The sequence below is a fragment of the Mus pahari genome, chromosome 1, assembly GCF_900095145.1.
Source record: "Mus pahari chromosome 1, PAHARI_EIJ_v1.1, whole genome shotgun sequence".
NCBI classification, from domain to species: Eukaryota; Metazoa; Chordata; class Mammalia; order Rodentia; family Muridae; genus Mus; species Mus pahari.
In genome coordinates this window covers 129,761,997-129,783,383 of record NC_034590.1, presented here as the reverse complement: position 1 = coordinate 129,783,383, position 21,387 = coordinate 129,761,997, and the positions used below count along the sequence as shown (strand labels likewise).

At 40.3% G+C, this 21,387-nt stretch overlaps 1 protein-coding gene across 4 annotated transcripts in view; it reads left to right on the top strand.

Moving 5' to 3' along the window:
* The window catches only part of Pcsk5 (proprotein convertase subtilisin/kexin type 5), a 405,046-nt gene that overhangs the window by 77,897 nt on the left and 305,762 nt on the right, over positions 1 to 21,387 (top strand). For all 4 annotated transcript variants that reach the window (XM_029535426.1, XM_029535430.1, XM_029535432.1 and 1 more), the window contains exon 3: positions 7,856 to 7,969. In XM_029535426.1, the coding sequence (XP_029391286.1) occupies positions 7,856 to 7,969 (114 nt within the window). The remainder of the gene's footprint in view (positions 1 to 7,855; positions 7,970 to 21,387) is intronic.

Here is a 21,387-nt window from a genome sequence, read left to right as displayed (position 1 = left end):
GATTAACGATCTAAACAGTACCATTTCCACTAAAGAAATAGGGGCAGTCATCAATAGTCTCCCAATCAAAAAAAGTCCAGGAACAGATGGGTTTAGTGCAGAGTTCTATCAGACTATCAACGAAGACCTAATTTCAACTCTCCTCAAAATATGATGGTTAGTTTTCGTTGTTACCTCGACTTATCTGGGAAATGGGAACCTCAGTTGAGTAATTGCTTTCATCAGATTAGCTCGTGAGCCTGTCTGTGGGACATTTTCTTGACATTTGGTTGATGGTGTAGGAAAGGCTTAGTCCACTGTGGATGATGCATTCCTTGACCAGAGGGTACTGGGCTGCAAGATCCTTGAGCCTATATGCAAGCCGGTAAGCAATGTTCTCCTGTGCTCTCTGCATCAGTTTCTGCTCTAGGTTCCTGGCTTGTGCTACTGCAGTAAACCCTTTCCTCCTTGTTTTTGTTCCTGGTGTTTATCACAGCAACAGAAACTAGTAAATGTAGCAATGTTTCCTACAAATGAATGACACTGTACCAAAGAAAATATATACTTGAGACAAAAAAAATGTTTGGCTTTCAATGAATTCTTCAGGAAGCTTAAAGAGTGTTAACCTCAAAGAGAAAGTTAATCTTAAGTCTTTTGAGGTGATTGTTCCCAGGAAGTTGATGTCAAGCAAACTGTATGTATACAAATATGTATATATCATAAGTATATAGATACATATATGCATATACATATAATAAGATCATAAGAATGATCTTCCTTGCAAATGAAAAAATTTATTACTTTCCAGTATTATTGCTAGTGGCCAGCATAGGCCATCTTCATTTAGGTACTTGAAATTTAATGTTTTATTAAATTTTTATAGTTGTGATATTAGTATTTAATTAAATATAAGTAAATTTAATTAAACATTAATATTTGATGTTAGAATATTAAATTTTCAGTGTTTAAAGTATTCAGTGTTTAGGTGCTAAAGAAATATGCTGTAATTTTTCCCATCAGTTTAATGCCTCTTCCTGTTTGATTTTAACACTAGGATTCTGATCATTATTTTGCTCATTATTTCCTTTCATATTTTTTTTCAAATGTGTGTTTTATTTGCTGTGAGCTTTGGCTATGGGCTCATCAATGAACATTAATATGCTAGCAATATCTTTTATTGGTCTGTGAGACTGGCAAGCTATCAGATTCACTGTGTCTGTTCAGCCTTTGTTCAGGGCCTATTCTGAAGTGACTGCTTATGTCTGTGGTCATATACCAGTTCTCCATTTCTGAATATTCTTTGGTTTTCTCCATTTATCTATATTTGTGGCCTTTTATGGCTTTTGAAATACACACTGATGAGGTGGAGGTAGTGGCTCCATTGCCGACGGAAAAAAAAAAAACCTATAGAAGAGTTGATTTTAACAAATGAAGGGCTGGTAATGGAATGTATCCCTAATATTTTTGCATGCTCTTCATTGTTATCTATGTGCTACTATCTCATTTGAATACAAAATCATCCTTTGCTATGTAGTAGGATTAAGCCTAGACTTTTGGCTTGCATTTTGCATCCTTTCTCTTAAAACTTTACTACTGTTTTGTTTTTTACTAAAACAAAAAGTTTAGACATATCTACCAAGAAAATGGGATAATTCAATGTAAAAACATCTCTCCGTGCACATCTGTATGTGAGAACCTGTTACCAACCATTACCTTTGGCACTATGGATACTAACATACAGTTTCTTTCTCTAAAAGCAGCAAAGAAACCATGCAATTAAAATACAAACTAGTAAGTACTGTAGGAACCTTGAGTTTGGGGAGCACTTTGGTGTTCACCCTCTGGGGATGCGCTTACTGTGAACTTGCAGTTCCCTTCAAGACATTTTCCAGTTTGGAGTTTTGAACTGGCCAATGAGCTGTATCGAAATCTGCTTCCGTGATGTTTGTGTTGCCTTCTCCTTTGTTGTTTATTGCTAAGTGGTCAAATACAGAATGAGTGTGTCTTATGGAGGTTGTGTGGGATTATGCAGGCATCTATATTGTATGGAGGAGTTAAAGACGAAAATACACAAATGGACATTATTCTGCTATGTTTGTGTTACCTAGTCACATAGCCTATTAACTTTTCCCTGAGCTCTTTATGCAGCCAGTTCTTTGTTATTTAATATTCTGTTGAAGTGTCTGGTCTCCCCAGGAGTCTTTCCCTGCCTGCCTCCCTAAGATAGTTCTCTGCCATAAACACTCATTACCTCCTCACATCATTTCCTTCTGTGCCATACAGCAGTTTAAAATCGATGCTATAATCTATTTATTTAACCACACTGTCTCATCTCCACTAAAACGAAAACTTCCTGAGGGCAAGAAGTTTTCTTTGTTTGTTCGTCTGTTTACTGATGTTATGTTCCATCTAACACATTACCTGCCACACAGTAGGTGGCAGGAAGTAGGTGCCTAAGCGGGTACTTCTGAGGGAGAAGGAGAGTGGACAAAGGAAAGGCTTTGAAAATGGGGAGGACATTCTCCTGCTTCTATCTGATGTAACCAGTAGTTTTTCCTCTTTCCTACCTAAACCAAAGAGAGGAAGGGAAAAATAAGTTAGATGTGGAGAGGAGTGTAAGCAATAGTGGAGTGGACTAAGGGTGCAGAAGTGTGACCTAAATTCCTAACAATAATGCTATGGATTTTCCCATTAAACTCAATGGAGCAAAACTGAATTGAATCATACATTTCTAAAATGTTGGCTCTCAGAATAGGCCAATTAAATATACAGTTTTTATGGGAGAGTCAACTTTTTAAGCATGGTGTATATTGTCTCTATTGTACTAGTTCATGCATAGGTTCAATATTTATTTATTATTTTTATTTTGTGTATATGCATGTTTTGATTGTATGGTTATCTGAGTACCATGTGAGTGTCAGGAACCCACAGAGGCCAAAAAGGGCCTGAGACACCCTGTGGACAGATGGGTATGAGCCACCATGTGGGTACTGGAACCTGGCCCTCTGAAAGAACAGGCAGCATTCTTAACCCTTAGGCCATCTCTCCATCATATATACACAAGCAATATTTATTTCACAACTTCCTTCTCAATGATCTTTAAAATATCTCATGTATTCTTGACCAGATGTATTTTTATATAAGCCTTCAGTATTTACAGTTACTGAATAAATTTAAAATGCCTATTCTGAGCTGATTAAGTAAAAAATTCTCCATTAAATAAGTCATAACACTTTATTTGCCTACAAGTTGCTCTCTGAAACACAGGGACTGCAAACCATTTGCTATTTTCCTTAAAAAAGAATGACAACATTATTTCAGTATTTAATAACTCACTTATAATTTACTCAAAGGGAAAAATATCGAAGAATGGAATACCCTTTTTCTGAATACATTGTTTTACAAAATTTCTTTATTCATTTTCACTTGGTAATTCTGATTTCTTCCTTTTACTTTCTTTTCTTTCCTTTCCCTTCCTTCTTTCCTTTCTTTTATTTTTATTGGTTTTATTTATTTATTTATTTGTTTGTTTGTTTGTTTGTTTGTTTTGAGACAGGGCCTCATTTTGTACTCCTGATTGGCCTGGGACTCTTTGTAGACCAGACTGACCTCAAACTCACAGAGATTCTCCTGGTTCTGCATCTTGAGTGCTGGGATTAAAAGTGTACCTCTTTATATCCGTGTAATTACCATTTGTGACCAGAGTTTCAGAATATTATTGAGATATTTGGGCCTGGGAACTGGTACCGAAGTATCCTCCTCAGGCTTTCTTTGTCATAGGAAACACACACACACACACACACACACACACACTCACACACACACTTTTATTTCTTCTAATCTAGCTAGCTCTATGCATTTTGTTTTCAAAGTCAGAGAGGGAAAAACAGAGGGCAGAGGACTAACAATTTTATGCTCTCTTCCCTTATTTCGCTAGTGTGAACCAAAAAGGGTACAAAGCATGGGCTCCCACTAATTCACTGGAAACTGCTCCAGTCAGGGAAATCATTAGAGGTGTGAGTCTGTTTACTGGCTGTCTCTCTAAATGCCTTTTGCATCTTCTTGGAATGACTAAAAAATCACTTCCAGCTGTGGCATCAGTCTCCATTTTCTGTCCCTTTAAACAAAAATTTTATTCCTTATAAAATAAAGACTAGGGGTATGTGGCTAGTGTCCAGAACTAGGAGGCATGTCCCCCTCTCTCTCTCTGGTCATTGTACCCAGAGATCTTACCAGGTGTCCGATGGCAAATGTACGAGACTACTCATAACCTCCATTACATGTGTTACTATTTGCATAGATTTTACTGTGTCTCCACTTGTAGGTACAGTTTTCATTTGCTATTTCAGTATGTAACTTTGCATATTTATGTGTATTAGTACACAGTAAAATTTCTCATTGCCATTCCTGTAGATATTGCAGTTAGTCATTCATAGAACCGTACATCATTGCATCCACCCATGCGTTATATGATCACCACTCTTCTCTGTACTTACAGTACTAACTATAACTGATCAGTCTTTACATTGTGTTTGGAAGAGAGACTTCACAGTTCAGTCTTAGGTGGCTTTTGCTGTCATGTGTCACTGTGTCATCACAATGAATTACTTGACATAGGCTATGTATAAGACAAAGCTGACCTATTTAGAAATATTTAGTTACTGTGCTTAACTTTTTTATATCTTATATTTAAATAGCTAATTCATTTACAGTCGATCCTGATATTAGATGAACCTTCAACATTATATGTTCATTGCAGTTCAGACACACTCATTTGCTGAGTGCTCTGTTATTCCCCTATGATTTGGCATAGCACCTTTAGTTTGTGCTGTCTTATGGATTGGAGGTCAGTTTCTTTCCTTCCTGTTTTAATCATTGATGTATCTGTTTTAGTCATTAGCTCCACTGTATTTTATTATGTAGAGAACTTATATCCTCCTCACTGTTGGGATACATTTTAAAACTGATACTATCATCTGTTTCCCATTTGCATTTAAGCAATGGTTTATAATATATTTTCCCTTTATAAAACTTTTGACTTCTGTTGGAGATAAACTACCCCATGGATAGGAGCAATAAGTTGGCATATGTTGAAATTAAGACACAACTTTAGCTGTGCTTATGGGGTAGACGTCTCATAGTCATCAGTTAATGTGTTTGCTTGTCAAGAAGGAGCAGATGACAGAGATGCTAGGCAGTGAAAGCCCAGTGTCCACTCAACCTGCACAGGGAGAGGAGGTCTGAGTGAGGGTGGAGGTGTCCTGAATCCACTGCACTTTGTAATGGGACTGAGGTGAAGTGTGTGGAGAGATAGGATGTTATTCTCTTCTGGGTTGTGTAGAGTTGGATGAAAATAAGTGTCAGTGTTTTCTGTTTGCAGTAAGCTTCATGGCAAGAGATTAAAAATGTATATAATGTAATACCCCTGAATTCTCCTTATAGAACTTAAGGACAGCGGTGGAGGGATGGAGGGATGGATGGATGGATGGATGGATGAATGGGTGGATGGGTAGAAAATAGTTAAGTTTGGGCTTTTCAGTTATAGAGAATTTGTGATCTAAGAGGTGCTTTCCTTGTTCTCTAGCCAAAGGCTTGTGCCCATAAAGCAGCAAGGCAAATTACATGGTATCTGATGCTACATGCACACACATACCCCACTGGGCCTCTTTTTGAATATAGCAGCCCTGGGGTCAGGTAGACTGACTTAGAGTTAAACACAGATGCCCGGCTGCTGTGTCACTGTCTAAGCTAGTCTGCCATGTAACTAACATTTTTGTTTCATAAATTTCCAGAAGGGGGGCTGTTTTTTAAGGTATTCTGTTCTATTTTCGTACCTCAATTCATCTAGGAAAATGACCACCATTTAATTTTCTCTCTCCTACAACCCCACCTGTCTTACTTGGGTACACAACCAGGAAGCAAGCATGCATTTACAAGGGGCAAAACTATCTGCTTCACCCCAGTAAATTCTCCTAATTTCTAGTGACTAATATCTTAGTCCCTAATATCTTTGTGACTAGCAGGTACACATACACTTTGGCCCTTTAGAATCGATGAAGGTTCTACTTTCGAAAAGTTTTATTTAAACGGATCTGAATCCTTCTTTGGATTAGCATGTAAATATGAACCTGCTTACCCTTGTTCAAATGGGATACATAAATAGTAATTTTAGATTTAGTTTGCAAATATAAGCCGCACAAACTTGTCATAAATGTGCCTGCGTTGAGAATCTATATAGAGATAATTATATTTTTATGCATCTAAGAATAATAAAATACTTGGTAAATTTCTCTGACAAAAACGTCTTTCAAAACTTCACATCTGTCTCACTCCTCTTCATATTCCCAGAATAGCATCTGCCACTTAATATTTATTGAATGAATAATATAGAGGACTTCATTCCTTAGAAAGATGGTTTAGAACCAAGAAGTGAAATATTTCATGTAAATAAGTGATATATACACATCCATTCTGGCTTCTCTGTTTTTGATTGAGAAAGACACCTTTGTGTCCTTTCTCAATTCTTCAGTCAAGTAGGAGAGAGAGATGTTGAATCTTTGTGTGGGCAGATAAGGGATTATAGCCCTGAGCTACATGATGTCCCTACTCCAATTTTGACTTTGTGAAAACAAAGATAAATGGCTAGATAGGAAGTTTCAAAATATTTTGACAAAGTTAGCTGTCAAAGGAGCATTCCTCCTCAAGTTGAAGAATGACATCAGTGCTAAGCCTGCATTTGAGATGCCCTCTCCTTTTTTTTTCTTTTTTGCCATAATAGTCCATTTTTAAAAAATCCTTATATAATAGCTCTGCCATGAGATTACAAATGCTGTGTTAAACTCATGGTTGAAGCAAAGGTCGTAGTTAAATGTTAGGGCTTTTCTGGAATGTTGCGGTTTTGAAGTTTAGAGCTGGCAGGGTGCTCATAGCTCAAGAAACCGATTCTGTAGTCTGTGCCAGAGATAAAAGTTGGGCATGCATTTCTTCTTTCTTTCTTTCTTTCTTTCTTTCTTTCTTTCTTTCTTTCTTTCTTTCTTTCTTTCTTTCTTTCTTTCTTTCTTTCTTTTTTGATTCACCTAGTAGTGTTCCTCCACCATCCTGTGTTTTTTTAAAATCCATGTAGATCTAGCCAGCTGCAGTGGTGTATACCCACAGTCCCAGTATTTAGGTAGCAGAGGCAAGACTGTTTCAAGTTCAAACTCTGGCAAGCAAGGTCAGGCCAGCCAGAGCTATACAGTGAAATGCTGTCTCAAAAAGACAAATGAAAAAACAAACAAACCCCCTAAAAAACTGAAGCCAAAATACTTAAGAATATGTTCATAGTAAAGGGAAGAGGCACATGGGTCAAATCCAGTCTGTTTTCTTTATGACAATTTACTTCAACACCACTGTATCATTCCGGTATGCTTTAGCTATACTACCACAAGAGTAGAATGAACAGCTATATCAAGCATGCACCCACAAAGCCTAAAATATTTAGTATTGAACCTCTATAGAAAAAGCTTGCCAACTTTTACAACAAATGGAAATACACCCTAAAAATTATCCCTGTCACTTTAGAACAAATTATGAGTGACATGTTTTTGTGTATATATATATATATATATATATATATATATATATATATATATATTAAAAATGGGCTTGGTGTTGAGATTAAATTATTGGTCTATAAAAGACTAAAATGTCTGCTTATATTGAAATAAAAGAGAACTGGCTTTCCAGAGAGTCACATGGACTTGGAGATTTTAATTGTCATGATAAAGTTTGACTTACACAGCATTGACAGAAAACAGGAGATGCGTTGGCCTGCCATTTCTGTTATGTGAACTGTGACGGAGGCTTAGCACTCACCAGATGTCTCTCTTCTCGGAAGGTGGAGTGGATCCAACAGCAAGTGGTGAAAAAACGAACCAAGAGGGATTACGACCTCAGTCATGCCCAGTCGACCTACTTCAATGATCCCAAGTGGCCAAGTATGTGGTACATGGTAAGTGCTGAGCTGGCTCTGGCCATGTTGTCCAGTTCTGTGCTGTATGAAGACCTTATTGAAATTGTGTTCCACTCTGCTAAACTCTGTGCCCTGAGTTCATGATGATGCCAGGCCTTGCACATCATTGAAATTACTCTGCTGGCAAGTGTCACCTAACGTGTGTTAGGAAATGTTTGACCCATTCAAGGAAGCCAGTTTAAGTGCAAGCAAGTCAGTATGGGCAACTTGCTGAACTCGCTGGGATGAGCAAGGTGCAAGTACACTTGACCTTGCCTCCTTGGGGCATGCACTTCTCTAGTCTTAGAGTTTCTGCTTCGTGACTACTGAAACATGGCTTGCAACACATTACTCATTCTCCATCATGAATCCATATGTCACCACTTTGCTCTATAAGCTGTAAAAAGCCCTTTTTTCTCTTGTTGCTGTTTCTCTTTCTTGAAGATTTTTATTGCTAAGTGTTGCCAGGGTGTTTTCCACTGCACTGCGTTTTATAATCCCTATCTCGTCTCCACACGTCTCCAACTGATGAAAAGACACACAGCCACAGGATTTTGCCTGTTTTTCACATATTTTCCTGGATCCTGGCCTTTCATTCCTGCTGGCTTCTGAGTACCTTGCTCTTCTGCCCTCTGGGTCAGTAGTCTGTACCACAGATGTTAAACCAGGACAGACGGACAGACAAACTAGATGTTTGCCCCATCTTCCCTTCTGGCATCAAGTTTTGGCCTCCCGTGTCTTGGGCCCTTCACCCCTGTTGCTCATATCAGCTACTCCTCTGTTGCTGTCAGAAAACACCATGATGAAAAATGTCTTATGGGAGAAAGTTGACTTAGGGTTACAGTTCTAGGGGGAAAGCCCATAGTGGCATACAGGCTTGGCAATGAACACTGCAGCAGGTGCGGCAAGCACAGAGGTCATGTATCAGTCTCAAATGGGAAGCAGAGGATGAACTGGAAGCAGAATGAAACTATGCTTTCAAAAGTCTCCCAGTGACATACTCCCTTTAGCCAGGCTGTGCCTCCTAAAGGACCCATAACATCCCCAAACAGCACCACCCACTGGAACCTAGCGTTCAAATACACAAACCTAAGGGGATTTTCTATCATTCAAACCACCACAATGGTGGGACCCTTCACCAGCCATTCTGCACTCTGTCATTAATGTTGATGATAAATTTGTTCTGTTGTATTGAGGGTTAGCTAAGGGAAGGCTCTACTTGGGTCATGGTTTGTATCCCTGTAAGAACTCGGGCTGTTGCACTGCTGGAGATTCATGCTTATGTGGAGGTGGAGAAATTTGGCTGGTATGGTTCCGGACACTCATTCTCCTGGATTTATCTAGAGACGGAAGGTTGTAGAAATATTTAGAATCCCAGCAGAATCGTACATGAGAGCTCTGTTATGTTTAAAGAGAAGAGAAAGGACTGCCCCCCCTCGCCATGTGAACGTCAAAGGGATCAGGAATCAAGTAGTGATTTTACTAGGGTCATCTGAGGGGACAGAGACATATGGCAGCTTGCTAGCTCTGAGAGAGAAGGGATGAACCACAAAGGAGGGATGTCAGAATCGTGTTAGCAGGAGCTATGGGGCTTTGTCTGTTCAGATAACATTGGAGTGGTTTTAAGAACTTTAGAAACGAGGTGGAAAGGGAAAGTGCCGCCATATGACTGAGTGTTTATGATGCCAGGTGAGGGGACTGTCTTCGCCTTGTCACACTTCTCCCAGGAAAGACACACTACTGCCTTTGCTTGCCTCCCTGGATAAGGGAGGGCACCACACTCCCCTCTTCTTCTCGCTGTACTAGTGAGACAGAATGAGCACCTGGGCAGATGAGGGCTACCACTTCAGCATCCTGGAACTCCTGCCTTTGTGTTGCTGATACTTTGGGTTTTATTTTACATTTATTAATTCTGTCTCTCTGTCTCCATCTGCCCCTCTCTCTTCTCTCTCTCTCTCTCTCTCTCTCTCTCTCTCTCTCTGTGTGTGTGTGTGTGTGTGTGTGTTTACACTCAACAACAAGGAAATCAAAGGCAACTCATGGAAGTCAGGTTGTTTTCTTCTGTCATGTGGGTTTTGGAGATGTGACTTGGGTTGGGCTGTCAGGTTTGGTAGAAAGTACCTTTACATTATAAGACATCTCACTGGCCAATTGCCTCTTTTTTGACCAAGGCCTACTTGCTGACTGAAGGCTGCCATTCCTTTTTCACCTGAAGAGCTCCTTGTTTTCCACTGGGTTTTCTCAGCCTCGAATGAGAAAGGTTGCGGGAAGAGGTTTGCTGGGATCCTTTAAAATGCATGCACTTGGTAATGATTCTGCTAGGTTACCCTTGCTGAATGCTACTGTGTTCTAATCAATGGACTAAGAATCCTGTGAGCACTTTTCTGATTTTTGTATATACATCTGTATTAACATGAACTATGCCATAAGAACGAAGAATATGAGGCTCAGGTCCAAGCTCACTCAGCCTGGTAGAATTGAGATGCCACACTGGCAGGTTGATGCACATCCTATCAATGAGCAGAGCATCCTTTCCCCACCTATGTGCTATAAGAGATCCTGGGAGGGATGCTAATTCTGCCCATCATGAACTTCTAATATCTTCACCGAGTAGTGGCTGAAAAAACAAGACAGAGCTAGAAATGACATTCAGGATAAACATAGTGCTAGAATACTTCAAAAGTTCTTATTGAGTTACTACTGCTCTCATAAAGAAAAGGACAGGAAGCAGATTGTAGACCTAAGATTATCTTTTGGGTATTTTGTGACCAAATGAGAGTCAGGACTCTTAAATCTGTAAAGTTACTCAACCCCCGCCCCCATGGCTTCCCTTAATATGCTTGTGTTTGTGTCCCATAAACTCTCCTCTACTACAGTGTGACATGGCCTTGCTCACCCATGTGAATCATCTATTTCTGTATGACAGAACCCCCAGAGCTCTCTTCATGGCGACTATTATCTTATTGGTTCTGCTGGTCAGAAGTCTGAACAGAGCTGATTGGAATGTCTGGGGTTTCCGTTGAAGGCCCAAAAGATTGCATGAGAAAGGACGACAATTTTGCTCTCAACGTGTTTACTCAGATTCCTGGTGACAATTGGTTCCTCTCCAGAGTGGCCAGCACCAAAAACGTGATTGGGTGCCACTTGGTATTGTTCTAGCTTCCCCCAGGCAAAGTAATCAAGTGGTTATGATGTTGCAACTAACCCTGAAAGCCTTAGAGAGTCGTCGCTTTCATTTCCCAGTGTTATATCTCATTTCATCAGTGAGAAGAGTTAGCCCCAGCTCTGTGCTGCAGAGGGCTGCCTCTCAGCTGTGCACCGTAGAGCAGGCAAGGTTTATTGCTGGGCCTACAGAGATGCCTGCCAAGGTTCAATGAAAGCTTGTACAAGAAGCATTGCACGGTGCCCGGTACCCATGTTACATCACAATTATTGTGCTTTGGCTTCTCAGTCACAAAATTTACCTAACTCAGCATAGATCGTGTATTCATACCTATGTGTCATCATACTTTGCTGTTGTTTCTTTCCCTACCAGGATCATTTTGTTTGTTGCTTTAATAAGGCTTTTAGAGTCTATGGCCAGTGTACAATCTTCCTGTCACTCCTGATGACATATTAGAGGTCTAGCTAAAGCGCATGTGCATTTCTTTCTTTTCCAAGCACTGTTCCATGCCGTAGTGTCTGCTGGCTACTTGGTGAGTCTCCATAGACTCCTGCCTCCAGGTCAGTGGCCCGAGACCAATCTTGTCATTTCATATTGATCACAAAAGAGTAGATAAAAGGCAGAATGTTACTTTTAATTTATTTAAAAGCTTTGCCCAAGTTCTTTTCTGCCTTGGAAAATGGAACCATTCTGTCTAGCTTTTGCGGCTTAGCCCCCTTGTATCCAGACGCATGCGCTTGGAGAGTTTGTGGTGGATATATGGCTGTAAAATTTCTCCTCTACCTTAACAGACCCTGTTCAGGTCCACATTCAGGAATCAGAAGTATCAGTACTAAAATTACAACCCTTTGCCTGTTGCATCAACTTCAACCTTTCTTCTGGCTGGCATGTGACATGCACTGACAATGTAGATAAATACACATGATCTATATTTCCTAAGAAGATAGGTAAAGCAGAAAAAGACTTGATATGAACACAATAGGGCTTGAGGGTAAGTGGCTCTTCTGCCAGAACTTCGACAGTCACTTACAGATTTGCAGCCACTGGTCCTCAGGCAGCGGCTATAGTTTTGTTTGCATATTTGATTCTTTAAGAGTCTTGACCCCACCTTCAGGCAGTTATGCCTTCTATTTTGTTATGGAGTGGACCTCTGGCAGTGGGATGGTTCTAATGTGCATGTGTGGCAAATGCTGAATAAATACAAATTTTATATATGAATGAGCAAACTTGCTATCACTCTGTAGCAGAGAAAATAATTGCCTGCATTTAATGATTTCCCCATGTTACGCCAAGAATTTGCTAACTCTCTTATGTGGTAGATTATCACCAGTGTTACAGTGAGTTAGGCATTATTATCATTGCCACTTTATGGATGAGGATATTAAAGCCTATAAATGTTAAGTAACTTGCTGAAGGTCACCTACTGAGCAGGAGCAGAGCTCAGTGTTCCAGCCAATCTTTGCACCTGCAGAACTAGGGATCCAGTTTCTGCATCTGTGGTTCATAAACTGTCAGTGGAGTCACCTGGAGGGTTTGAGACTGATTATTGCCAATCCATTCCACCTTTTCCCACAGCATTGTCTGAGACATTGCATTCCTTATACATTCCCTGCTGATGGGATGCTGTTGTCCAGAAGTTTCTGTGAACAACCACCTGTACAGCATTATCTTGAACACAGGGTTGTAAGAGCATACCTTATTTTGTATGCCAGTTATCAGATGGAAGGAGTATTTTAAAGCATACCGGGTCAGCTTACATTTGCTTTTTCTCACAGCATTTTCAATTAGAAGATAGCTAAGCAAGGGGTATTTTCACTCAGTTAAATTTCAAGTTCAATGAAAATATCTCTTCATATTAACCTTACTTAGCTATCCTCTCAAGATGCTCCAAAGACAAAACTTACCAGATAGAAAAGCCATGGAGATTCAGACCCATGTAGTAGATAGAATTGGTTTCAACTTATCTGGCTGAGGTAGTGGACAATTTTAACTCTATTAAGGAAGTTTAGTTTAACCGTCAAGACCGTCAGGTTAAGACAACTCTTCATCAAGCATCTGGAAACACCGGTTTCATAGATCAGAGAAGTCAACAGAGCATTTGTTTTCACACACATATAAGGTTACAGAACCTAGCTGACGCCCTCCATCCTCATTAGCATCCCTTCATTCCTTCAGAGACATCATTCATGATGAATTTAATGCATTGTAGGATTCTCCTTTGGGGCGATATTTCTCTTTGTGGGAGGGATTATCCAGTTGACAGCTTTTGAAATCACCCTAAAAGACATATTCCTACTGTAATTCAACAGTTAGCCTCTTGGTAGAAATGAAGGACACAACTTAGAAATGAAACTTGAGTATAAGTGTAGGTTTCTTTTTGTCACTTAAATATTAATTACCAGAGGAAATTGACAAGACACTACATGCTCATTTTATTTTTATAATAATTAAGAGCCAATGATGCTTTTGGAGAATCTCATGGTAAATAAATTTTAAAACATATTCTTTTCTACCTAGGAAAAGGCAAATTTAATTCCAAGAAGTAAAGATAAAGGAAAGGAAAGGGTCAATCAATGGATGCTAAGTTAAAGTTAGGTAGGAGAAAGCAGTTATGCATTCTGAGACAGAAAACCTGAAAGAAAGGATGTAGAGTATTTCTGTCACAGATAAATGATAAATGTTTGAAGACATGTTGGAATAGCATGTGGTTGCCCATGCATTTATTTAAGTCTTGTTGTGTTAATTAAAATTAAAACTTGGGGAGAAAGAGAAAAAAAAGAACACCAGCCTGAATGTTTTGCTTTTTGTCTCTGACACCGGTGGTTGGGATCAGCCTCTGAGAACTTCCTGGGATACATGTTGGGTGGCATGTTTAGGGTCTGTCTTTTGAAGACTGATGTAACAAATGGACTCATGTTTTTGATGCACTGCCTCAGATTTCATGAAAGCTCTCTGGGTGGTTTTTCCAGAATCGTATTTGCCGATCAGCAAATTGAAAAATCAGCTGAGTTCTGTCGTTATGGAGGGCATATCTGCCAAAAAACAATGAGCTAGCTAGCATAGTAATTGCTAAAAATGATTTGAAGCCACATGGTCCTTTCTCAGCCAACTGCATAGTGTTCGGTGCTCCAAGAGTTTGAGGCATTGCTGTTTCTGTGGTTGGCAAACAGTTTCCTCCTGGTTTATACTGTTATTTGACTCTAATAAAATCTGGTGGAGTTTGTGGCATTGTTATCCCAGCAGCTTGGAAACCATCCATTTAAGACCCCTCATTTAGCTGTTTTTAAATTGAAAATGCAACATGGTGGAAAGCTGTAAGCATGTGGCATGTTCTCGGGCAAGCAAGAGTCATCTGTGAAAGGTAGACTCCAGCTTAGCAGGACTGCTGGGACAGCCACTAACTTGAGACCTGGTGTTTCTGCACTAGTTTATACCACTAACTAAGTCTAGGAAATCTCAAAGCATGTTACCCTGTCTGTCAGTACATCCAGGGAAAAGTAACCTATTTGATAGTTTCTTAAGTTTGTGCCTAATTGAATCTATTCCAGTTCTCTATATCATGATGTACTGGACATTGAGTCTGGGGAGAATGCATATCACTGATAGGCCCATGCCTTGATCTCCAGCCAAGAGCTAACCCATGAGCTTCTGACTTCTCTCTTCCATATTATCATAATATTATTACTTCAAACTTAGTAGGAGGTCCCCAAGACCACCCACAAGTTCTGTAAATCCCTAGGAGGGCTCACATGACTCAGAGTGCAGTCACACTCACAGCTATGGTTAACGTCAGTGAGAGAACACCAAGCAAAATCAGCAGATGGAAAAGTCCCATGGGGCAAGGTCCAGAAGAAACCAGGCTCAAGCTTCCAAGAGATTTCCCTTAGTGATGTGCCAGGAAAGTACTTCATTCTCCCAGAACGGAGTGTGGTAACACGTGGGGCATGGTGTCTGAAGACTTCAAATTGCTGGTGAGGGTGGGTGGATCACATAGGCCCCTGTGCTTTCTGTGTTCCAAAGTCCCAGCACTCGGAAGGAAAGCAGGTGTTCAGACACACCCAGAACCCAAAGGCTTTAAGTGCTGTGAGTAGTTCTTATCAGGGAATAATGAGAACACTCTCAATATCTAAGGCCTCAGATACTAGCCGGTGGGCAAACTTGTAGGATACCATTTAATGAACTCCAGTCTCAGGCCCACTGTGTTAAACAGTATTCTTCCCTAAACCAAGTGCATGACCACACACCCTCTGGATTTCTCATATACCTCTTCCTTGTGAGCTGATAGAACATCCTCAGTACACTCCAGCTAGTCCAAACCATTCTGCCCTTTCAGTGCTAGTTCTCCTTCCCCATCCCTTATGCTTTAATCTAAACTATTCCTGGCTCCTAAATAAGGGTCCTGCAATAGCTGAGGATCTGCTTCCCAAGCTCCATATTCTCTGTCCTGTGTCATAGTCAAGATTGATCATTAAAACTCTAAACCAGCCAATGGATGTAAGCACCTCCCCATTTACTCACTTTCCTTTAATATTCTGTGGCAACAAGAACCAAGTGCAGGCTCTCGTTTGTATGGCCTTTCACTGTCTGCTGCCTCACTGCCATTCCCATGCAGACTTCATTTGACCTGAGTTCCATCTCCCCACAGGAGATGCCTGGATGCTGCTCCCACACGTATTCTCCTGGTTGATTCCAGCCTTGCTGATTTGCCATCCTTCTTTTAGTAGCCAGATCTCTATTGCTTACGCCATGTCACCATGCATGTCTCTCTTGGTCTACTTTAACACAATTAAAACATTTCAGATCTATGTGAGCATTAATAAGTACAGTTCTGCTCAGGGATAGTCCATAAAGTGAGGAGCTGAAGAAGAAGATCATCACGGAATCCTCATTACCTTAGGCCATCCCTGGTAAGTGGCCCTATTAGAAAGGAATAAAGGAAGGAAGGAAGGAAGGAAGGAAGGAAGGAAGGAAGGAAGGAAGGAAGGAAAGAAGGAAGGAGACAGGTTAGCTCAACAAAGCATGAACAATTAAATTATTTGTACTAGTGTTTTCATCGTACTCTGCATCTTCAATTTCTAGTAACTTCTCTAAACCTATAGTTTTAAAAAGTGAATGCTTTTAAAGCTTGTATTTTTAAATAAGTTATATCCTTGTCATTTTACTGGAAAGTGCAGTTTGTTTTTGTTTGTTTGTTTGTTTGTTTGTGTTTATCTTACTTTTGAATTTACGGTTGTCTTTCTGAGGTTCGTACTATTTGTCTGTGGGCCTGGAATGACTATTTTTCCCTGCCTCTTGTCACTGAAGATGCTTTAGTTTAGATCTGTGATCTAAATTATGACCTACTCTGTTGCTATCTTCATATGTCAATGCCAACTCTTGCAACCAGCACATTCCGACCTACACATGCCATTCTTTCATCCTGCCCTTCCTAGCAGAGGAGGGCTTCACCTGGTGGAATCAAAGTGCTTTCAGAATGTTTTTCTGATATGTCTTTCTGTTCCACTATCTCTTTTCTCAAATGCATTAATAATAATGTTCCATGGTTTATCAAATCCTAACCCCGCTATAGCCTTTTGAAAATCCTTAAAACCGTCTTGAAGAAGTTGAGTCTTCAAGATTCTCGAACATCAGGCAAAGAATATATAGGGATCAAGCATATGTAAGACTGAATTAGAAAAATAGCACTCAACTCTTGCTTATGAGGGTCAATAAAATTACACAAAGTAAGAACATTTATTTGTTATCATTGCAAGACAGAACAAACCTGTGTCTCCGGAAGTGTCCATATGTACTCTAGATGGAAATCCTATTTGACATGGCGCCTGTTGAGTCCTACTTATTTGTGAATCCATCCAACTGTTCATTCATTTTTTGGGGGGAGGGATTTTTTCGTTATTTACATTTCAAATGTTATCTCTTTTCAGGTCTACCCTCTGGAAACCCCCTATCCTATTGCCCATCTCCCTGCCTCTATGAGGGTGCTCCCTTACCCACCCACCCACTCCAGCCTTCCTGCTCTGGCATTCCCCTACACTGGGGCATTGAAACCCCTCAAGCCCAAGGGCAGCTCCTCTCACTGATGTCCAACAAGACCACATATGTAACCAGAGCCATGGGTCCCTCCATGTGTACTCTTTAGTTGGGTTGGTGGTGGTCCAGTCCCCAGGAGCTCCAGAGGTCTGGCTGGTTGACACTGTTGCTTCCCCCATGGGGCTGCAAACCCCCTCAGCTCCTTCAGTACCTTCTCCAACTCTTCCATCAGGGACCCTGAGCTCAGTCCAATGATTGGCTGAGAGCATGTGCCTCTGTATTTGTCAGGCTCTTGCAGAGCCTGTCAGGAGACAGCTTGCTCCCGTCAGCAAGCACTTCCAGGCATTTTTCCACAGCACTTGCAATTGTATGATTTTATATGAAACAAGATGGACACATTGCCTTAGGGAGGAATTTTGTGGGTATGGGTTTGGATAATTTTAATCATTTTCCTTAATGCATGAAAGCTCCATTGAGAATACACAATAGACCTTTAATGGACACTTGTCAATCACCTTGAGATGATAATGTCAGTGTGCATTTCATTGCCTCAAATGATGAGTGTGCAGGTATCTTAAGAATGTTAGATAACCCTATGGCTAGCCAATGGAAGTGCTTCCTGGGGGGCCATCTAGTGGGAAAGTTGGTACTTCTGCTAGCATCCATTTTTCTGCGAATGTGAATTTCCACAGCCTTCTATGAGCATTTGGGGGGATCTAACTCATTTTACAATAGCAATTTGTCTTGTCAGTTTTGCTGTCTAAGAGTGAAAAGTATCCAGGTAGCCCACCCCTGAGACCTCTCAACCGTGGTGACAAACAGGTCTGTTAAGAGGGGGGGGAGTAATTTTTAATCATTTTTCAAGTCTTTTCTTTAATTAGTAACTTATTTCCTGTTGAAAAGCAGGTAGGATTGACCCTTGAGCTTCCTTAATCTGTGTCATGTCTTGAACATGCTGATTAAACTCCTCTTATCAAACAGTCTCTCTGAATTCCTCATTTCTCAATCTGGTTTCACCTATGATTAGGGTCAGGTGCAGTGACCCAGGCCATTTAGGGTTTATTGTAGCCTCTCTCTGCTAGCAGCTAGTGTCATTAACTCAATATGTATCTGCGGACCAAAGTGAAAAGAGAATTGGTCTCCCAGATTTCAACATATTCCATAGTCATAGAACTAATCTTGGTTACTTCTAAAAGAAAATAGTTTCTAACGCTCCATGTTGGGAATTCAACTTCTAAAATTCTACAAGACAATCTCTATACTGCTGCTTTCCCTTGATTTTGTTGACAGTGAACTTGGTTAGGACATTAATGGAGGGAAAGAAATCCAGTGATTTCTTTCACAAAGAAGGAAATACCACCTAGGTTGCTTAGAGGAAGAGAAAGTAATAATTACCTTCATGTCAGTCTGAATTATCCGTTTGCCAATGTAAAAAGTACATGGTGGGCAACCCCTGCTGGTGATGGGATTCTACGATAGTGATGGTGGCCAATCTGGAGGGGTGCAAGTGAGGGAGCTGCTCTGCAGCACATAAAGCAGACTACAAGGAGACAAACAGAAAGAAGCTGCTAATTCCAGGAATAAGGCTTGATTGCTTCATTGCATGGATCAGAATCAAAATTAGGCTTTGAATGCAGAGGTGCCATTTTTTGATGGCAGACGATGTGGACAAAATGGAAAGTGCATTCCCTGATTACTTTCTTCTTGATTAGAGAAGGCAAAGTCTGATGAAGCACCTTTCTTCCTCTGTATGCTGAAGCAATGGTCAATTAGTCTGGATGGTGACTGTTTGATGCCATATTAATGGGAAAAACGTTACATATTACTCAGAAGAAATGTGACTTTTGTTTTATCCAGTTTCTTGGCTTCCTAGTGATATGAATTTGATCCTTATTGAAAAGACTACTAGTACATAAATTCTCACCCAAGCATATAAAATTAGCATATGTGAAGCCCCAGAAAGGATATTATGTGCAAAGTTTAGAATTGTGGTCTTAATGATCTCTCTGCATGGTTCTGGAAGTTTAGTTAAATTTAACTTGATTGGGAAATCATTCTCTGTCACTGAGCTAAACAAACTTCAGCTTGACTCTCCGTGGTAGCAAGGTTAGCATAAATTTATTTTTAGCTTTTTTTTTTTTTCACCACTGACATGATGTTTTGTTTTAGTTGTTTTGTATGACTGAGGATTCAAGTTGGGGCCTTGCATCTGCTAGGAAACCACTCCAGTACTAAACTGTGTATCCAGTCTTCTTTTAGTTTTTCAGTTTGTGATGGGCTCTCATGAAGTTGTCCAGGATGGTGTTGAACTCAGTGTCCCAAGCAGACCTTGATTTTGTGGTCTCACCACATCAGCTTTCATTATAGCTAGGGTTGTAGGCCTTGGTCGCCAGGCCCAGTGACACGTTCCTAGTTTCCTTTCCTGGTTTTCTTCTGAGCCTGCACTTTGCATCTTCAGCCCTTCTGTTTTGCATCCATGCATAATACACAGGCACACTGCAATGGAAACTAGACTCTCCTACAGTTATTGCCTGTTTCGAAACAGCTTAAGCTTTAAGAAGATACTGAAAAAGTCAACATGCCACCAACTTAGATTGATCCTGAATCCTAATTCAAGCTCTCAGTGTATACTCAGTCCCACCTTGTACATTTTCACTAGCTAGAAATATACTGTACTTACATGGTCCTTTCTGTACTAAGGTATTCTGTTGAAAAACACTTCCTTGGGTTTTATCAGAAACTTGGGTCTCGTGGTCTGAATTCTGGGGTGTGGACTACATCTGATTCTTATTTTACATGCTTATACTAGGAACATGATAGAACATTTTTTTTATAAAATTGAAGGCAAAAACCAAAAGACAAATATAATGAATACCAGTGGCTGTATTGCCAACTTTGATAATATCAACTCAAGGCCAGTCTCTCTTTTATTACCCCCTTACTCCAATTACCTTAAAGCTGATAACATTCCTCCTTTTATCACTAAATGTCCTAAGATGTATTTCTGTGAGATAAGAAACATTGCTTTTTATAATAAAGCCACAGTATCGTTTTCACAGAAAATTTCATAATCATCTCTTTTCACCATTCAGATGTGCACTTTCTAGACCCCCTATGCAGTTTCTAGATCCTCTATGCAGTTCTAGATCCCCTATGCAGTTTCTAGATCCCCTATGCAGTTTCTAGATCCTCTATGCAGTTTCTAGATCCCCTATGCACTTTCTAGATCCCCTGTGCACTTTCTAGATCCCCTATGTACTTTCTAGATCCCCTATGTACTTTCTAGATCCCCTATGCACTTTCTAGATCCCCTATGCACTTTCCAGATCCCCTATTTCTGTTTCCTTTTGGTTTGATCCAGGCTCACAGAAGCTCAGGCACTGTGGTTACCTTCTATCCCCCTCATTTGTTGGTTTCTTCTCCGTGTTCTCTCCTTTACGAACCTGAGTTGAATAGTCTAGGCTATTTAAAGTCTTATGGTACAGCTTTTGATGGTTGTGTTTCCGGGGATCAGTTCTCATGTTTATTGAACCTCGACATTATAGTAAGTCATAGAGCCAAAAGCCTAAAACGTAATCCGTTGTTCTGTTGAGAGGGATGCAGCCTAGCTGGCCATGTGTACCTCCACATGGAAGGTTGTCTCTTTGTCTTTGACACGAGAGAGAGCCTGGATTCCTGCTCATCCTCAAGGATTACCAAGTGGGCTCTTTTCTTTCTGTGTTCTCTTCAGTTTCAGGAGGAACTGCCCATCCGTTTATTTGGTATACAAACAAGAAAGGCAAGGTTGATGCTAAATGTTTAATTATATTTGTTGTAGAAAATATTCAATCTCAACCTGGGGCTTCTACTCTGCCTTTGGATCATTCAGTTCCCGGATAAAAGACACAACTTTTGCTATTTACAATAAGCCTTAATCACCATAAGAGCTGGACAGATATCTATTCTCCATGCTATTATGTCCATTTCCCAACCAATAATCCCATTATATCATTTGCCATGTTTCACCTGGGCTTCTTTTAAAATCAATCCATATGGCCATTGTTTTAAGGTTCTTACCCCATGGAGCCTTCTCTCTCCTATTCCTCCTGGTTCTCCTCCAACCCCAAGCCCAGGAACACTAGACCCCGCCTTATTTCTATTCTGCCCAGTTATAGGCTATAGACATCTTTACTGACCAATCAGAAATAACTTGGGGGAAAAGTCACATAGTGTCACTTGGGTCTAC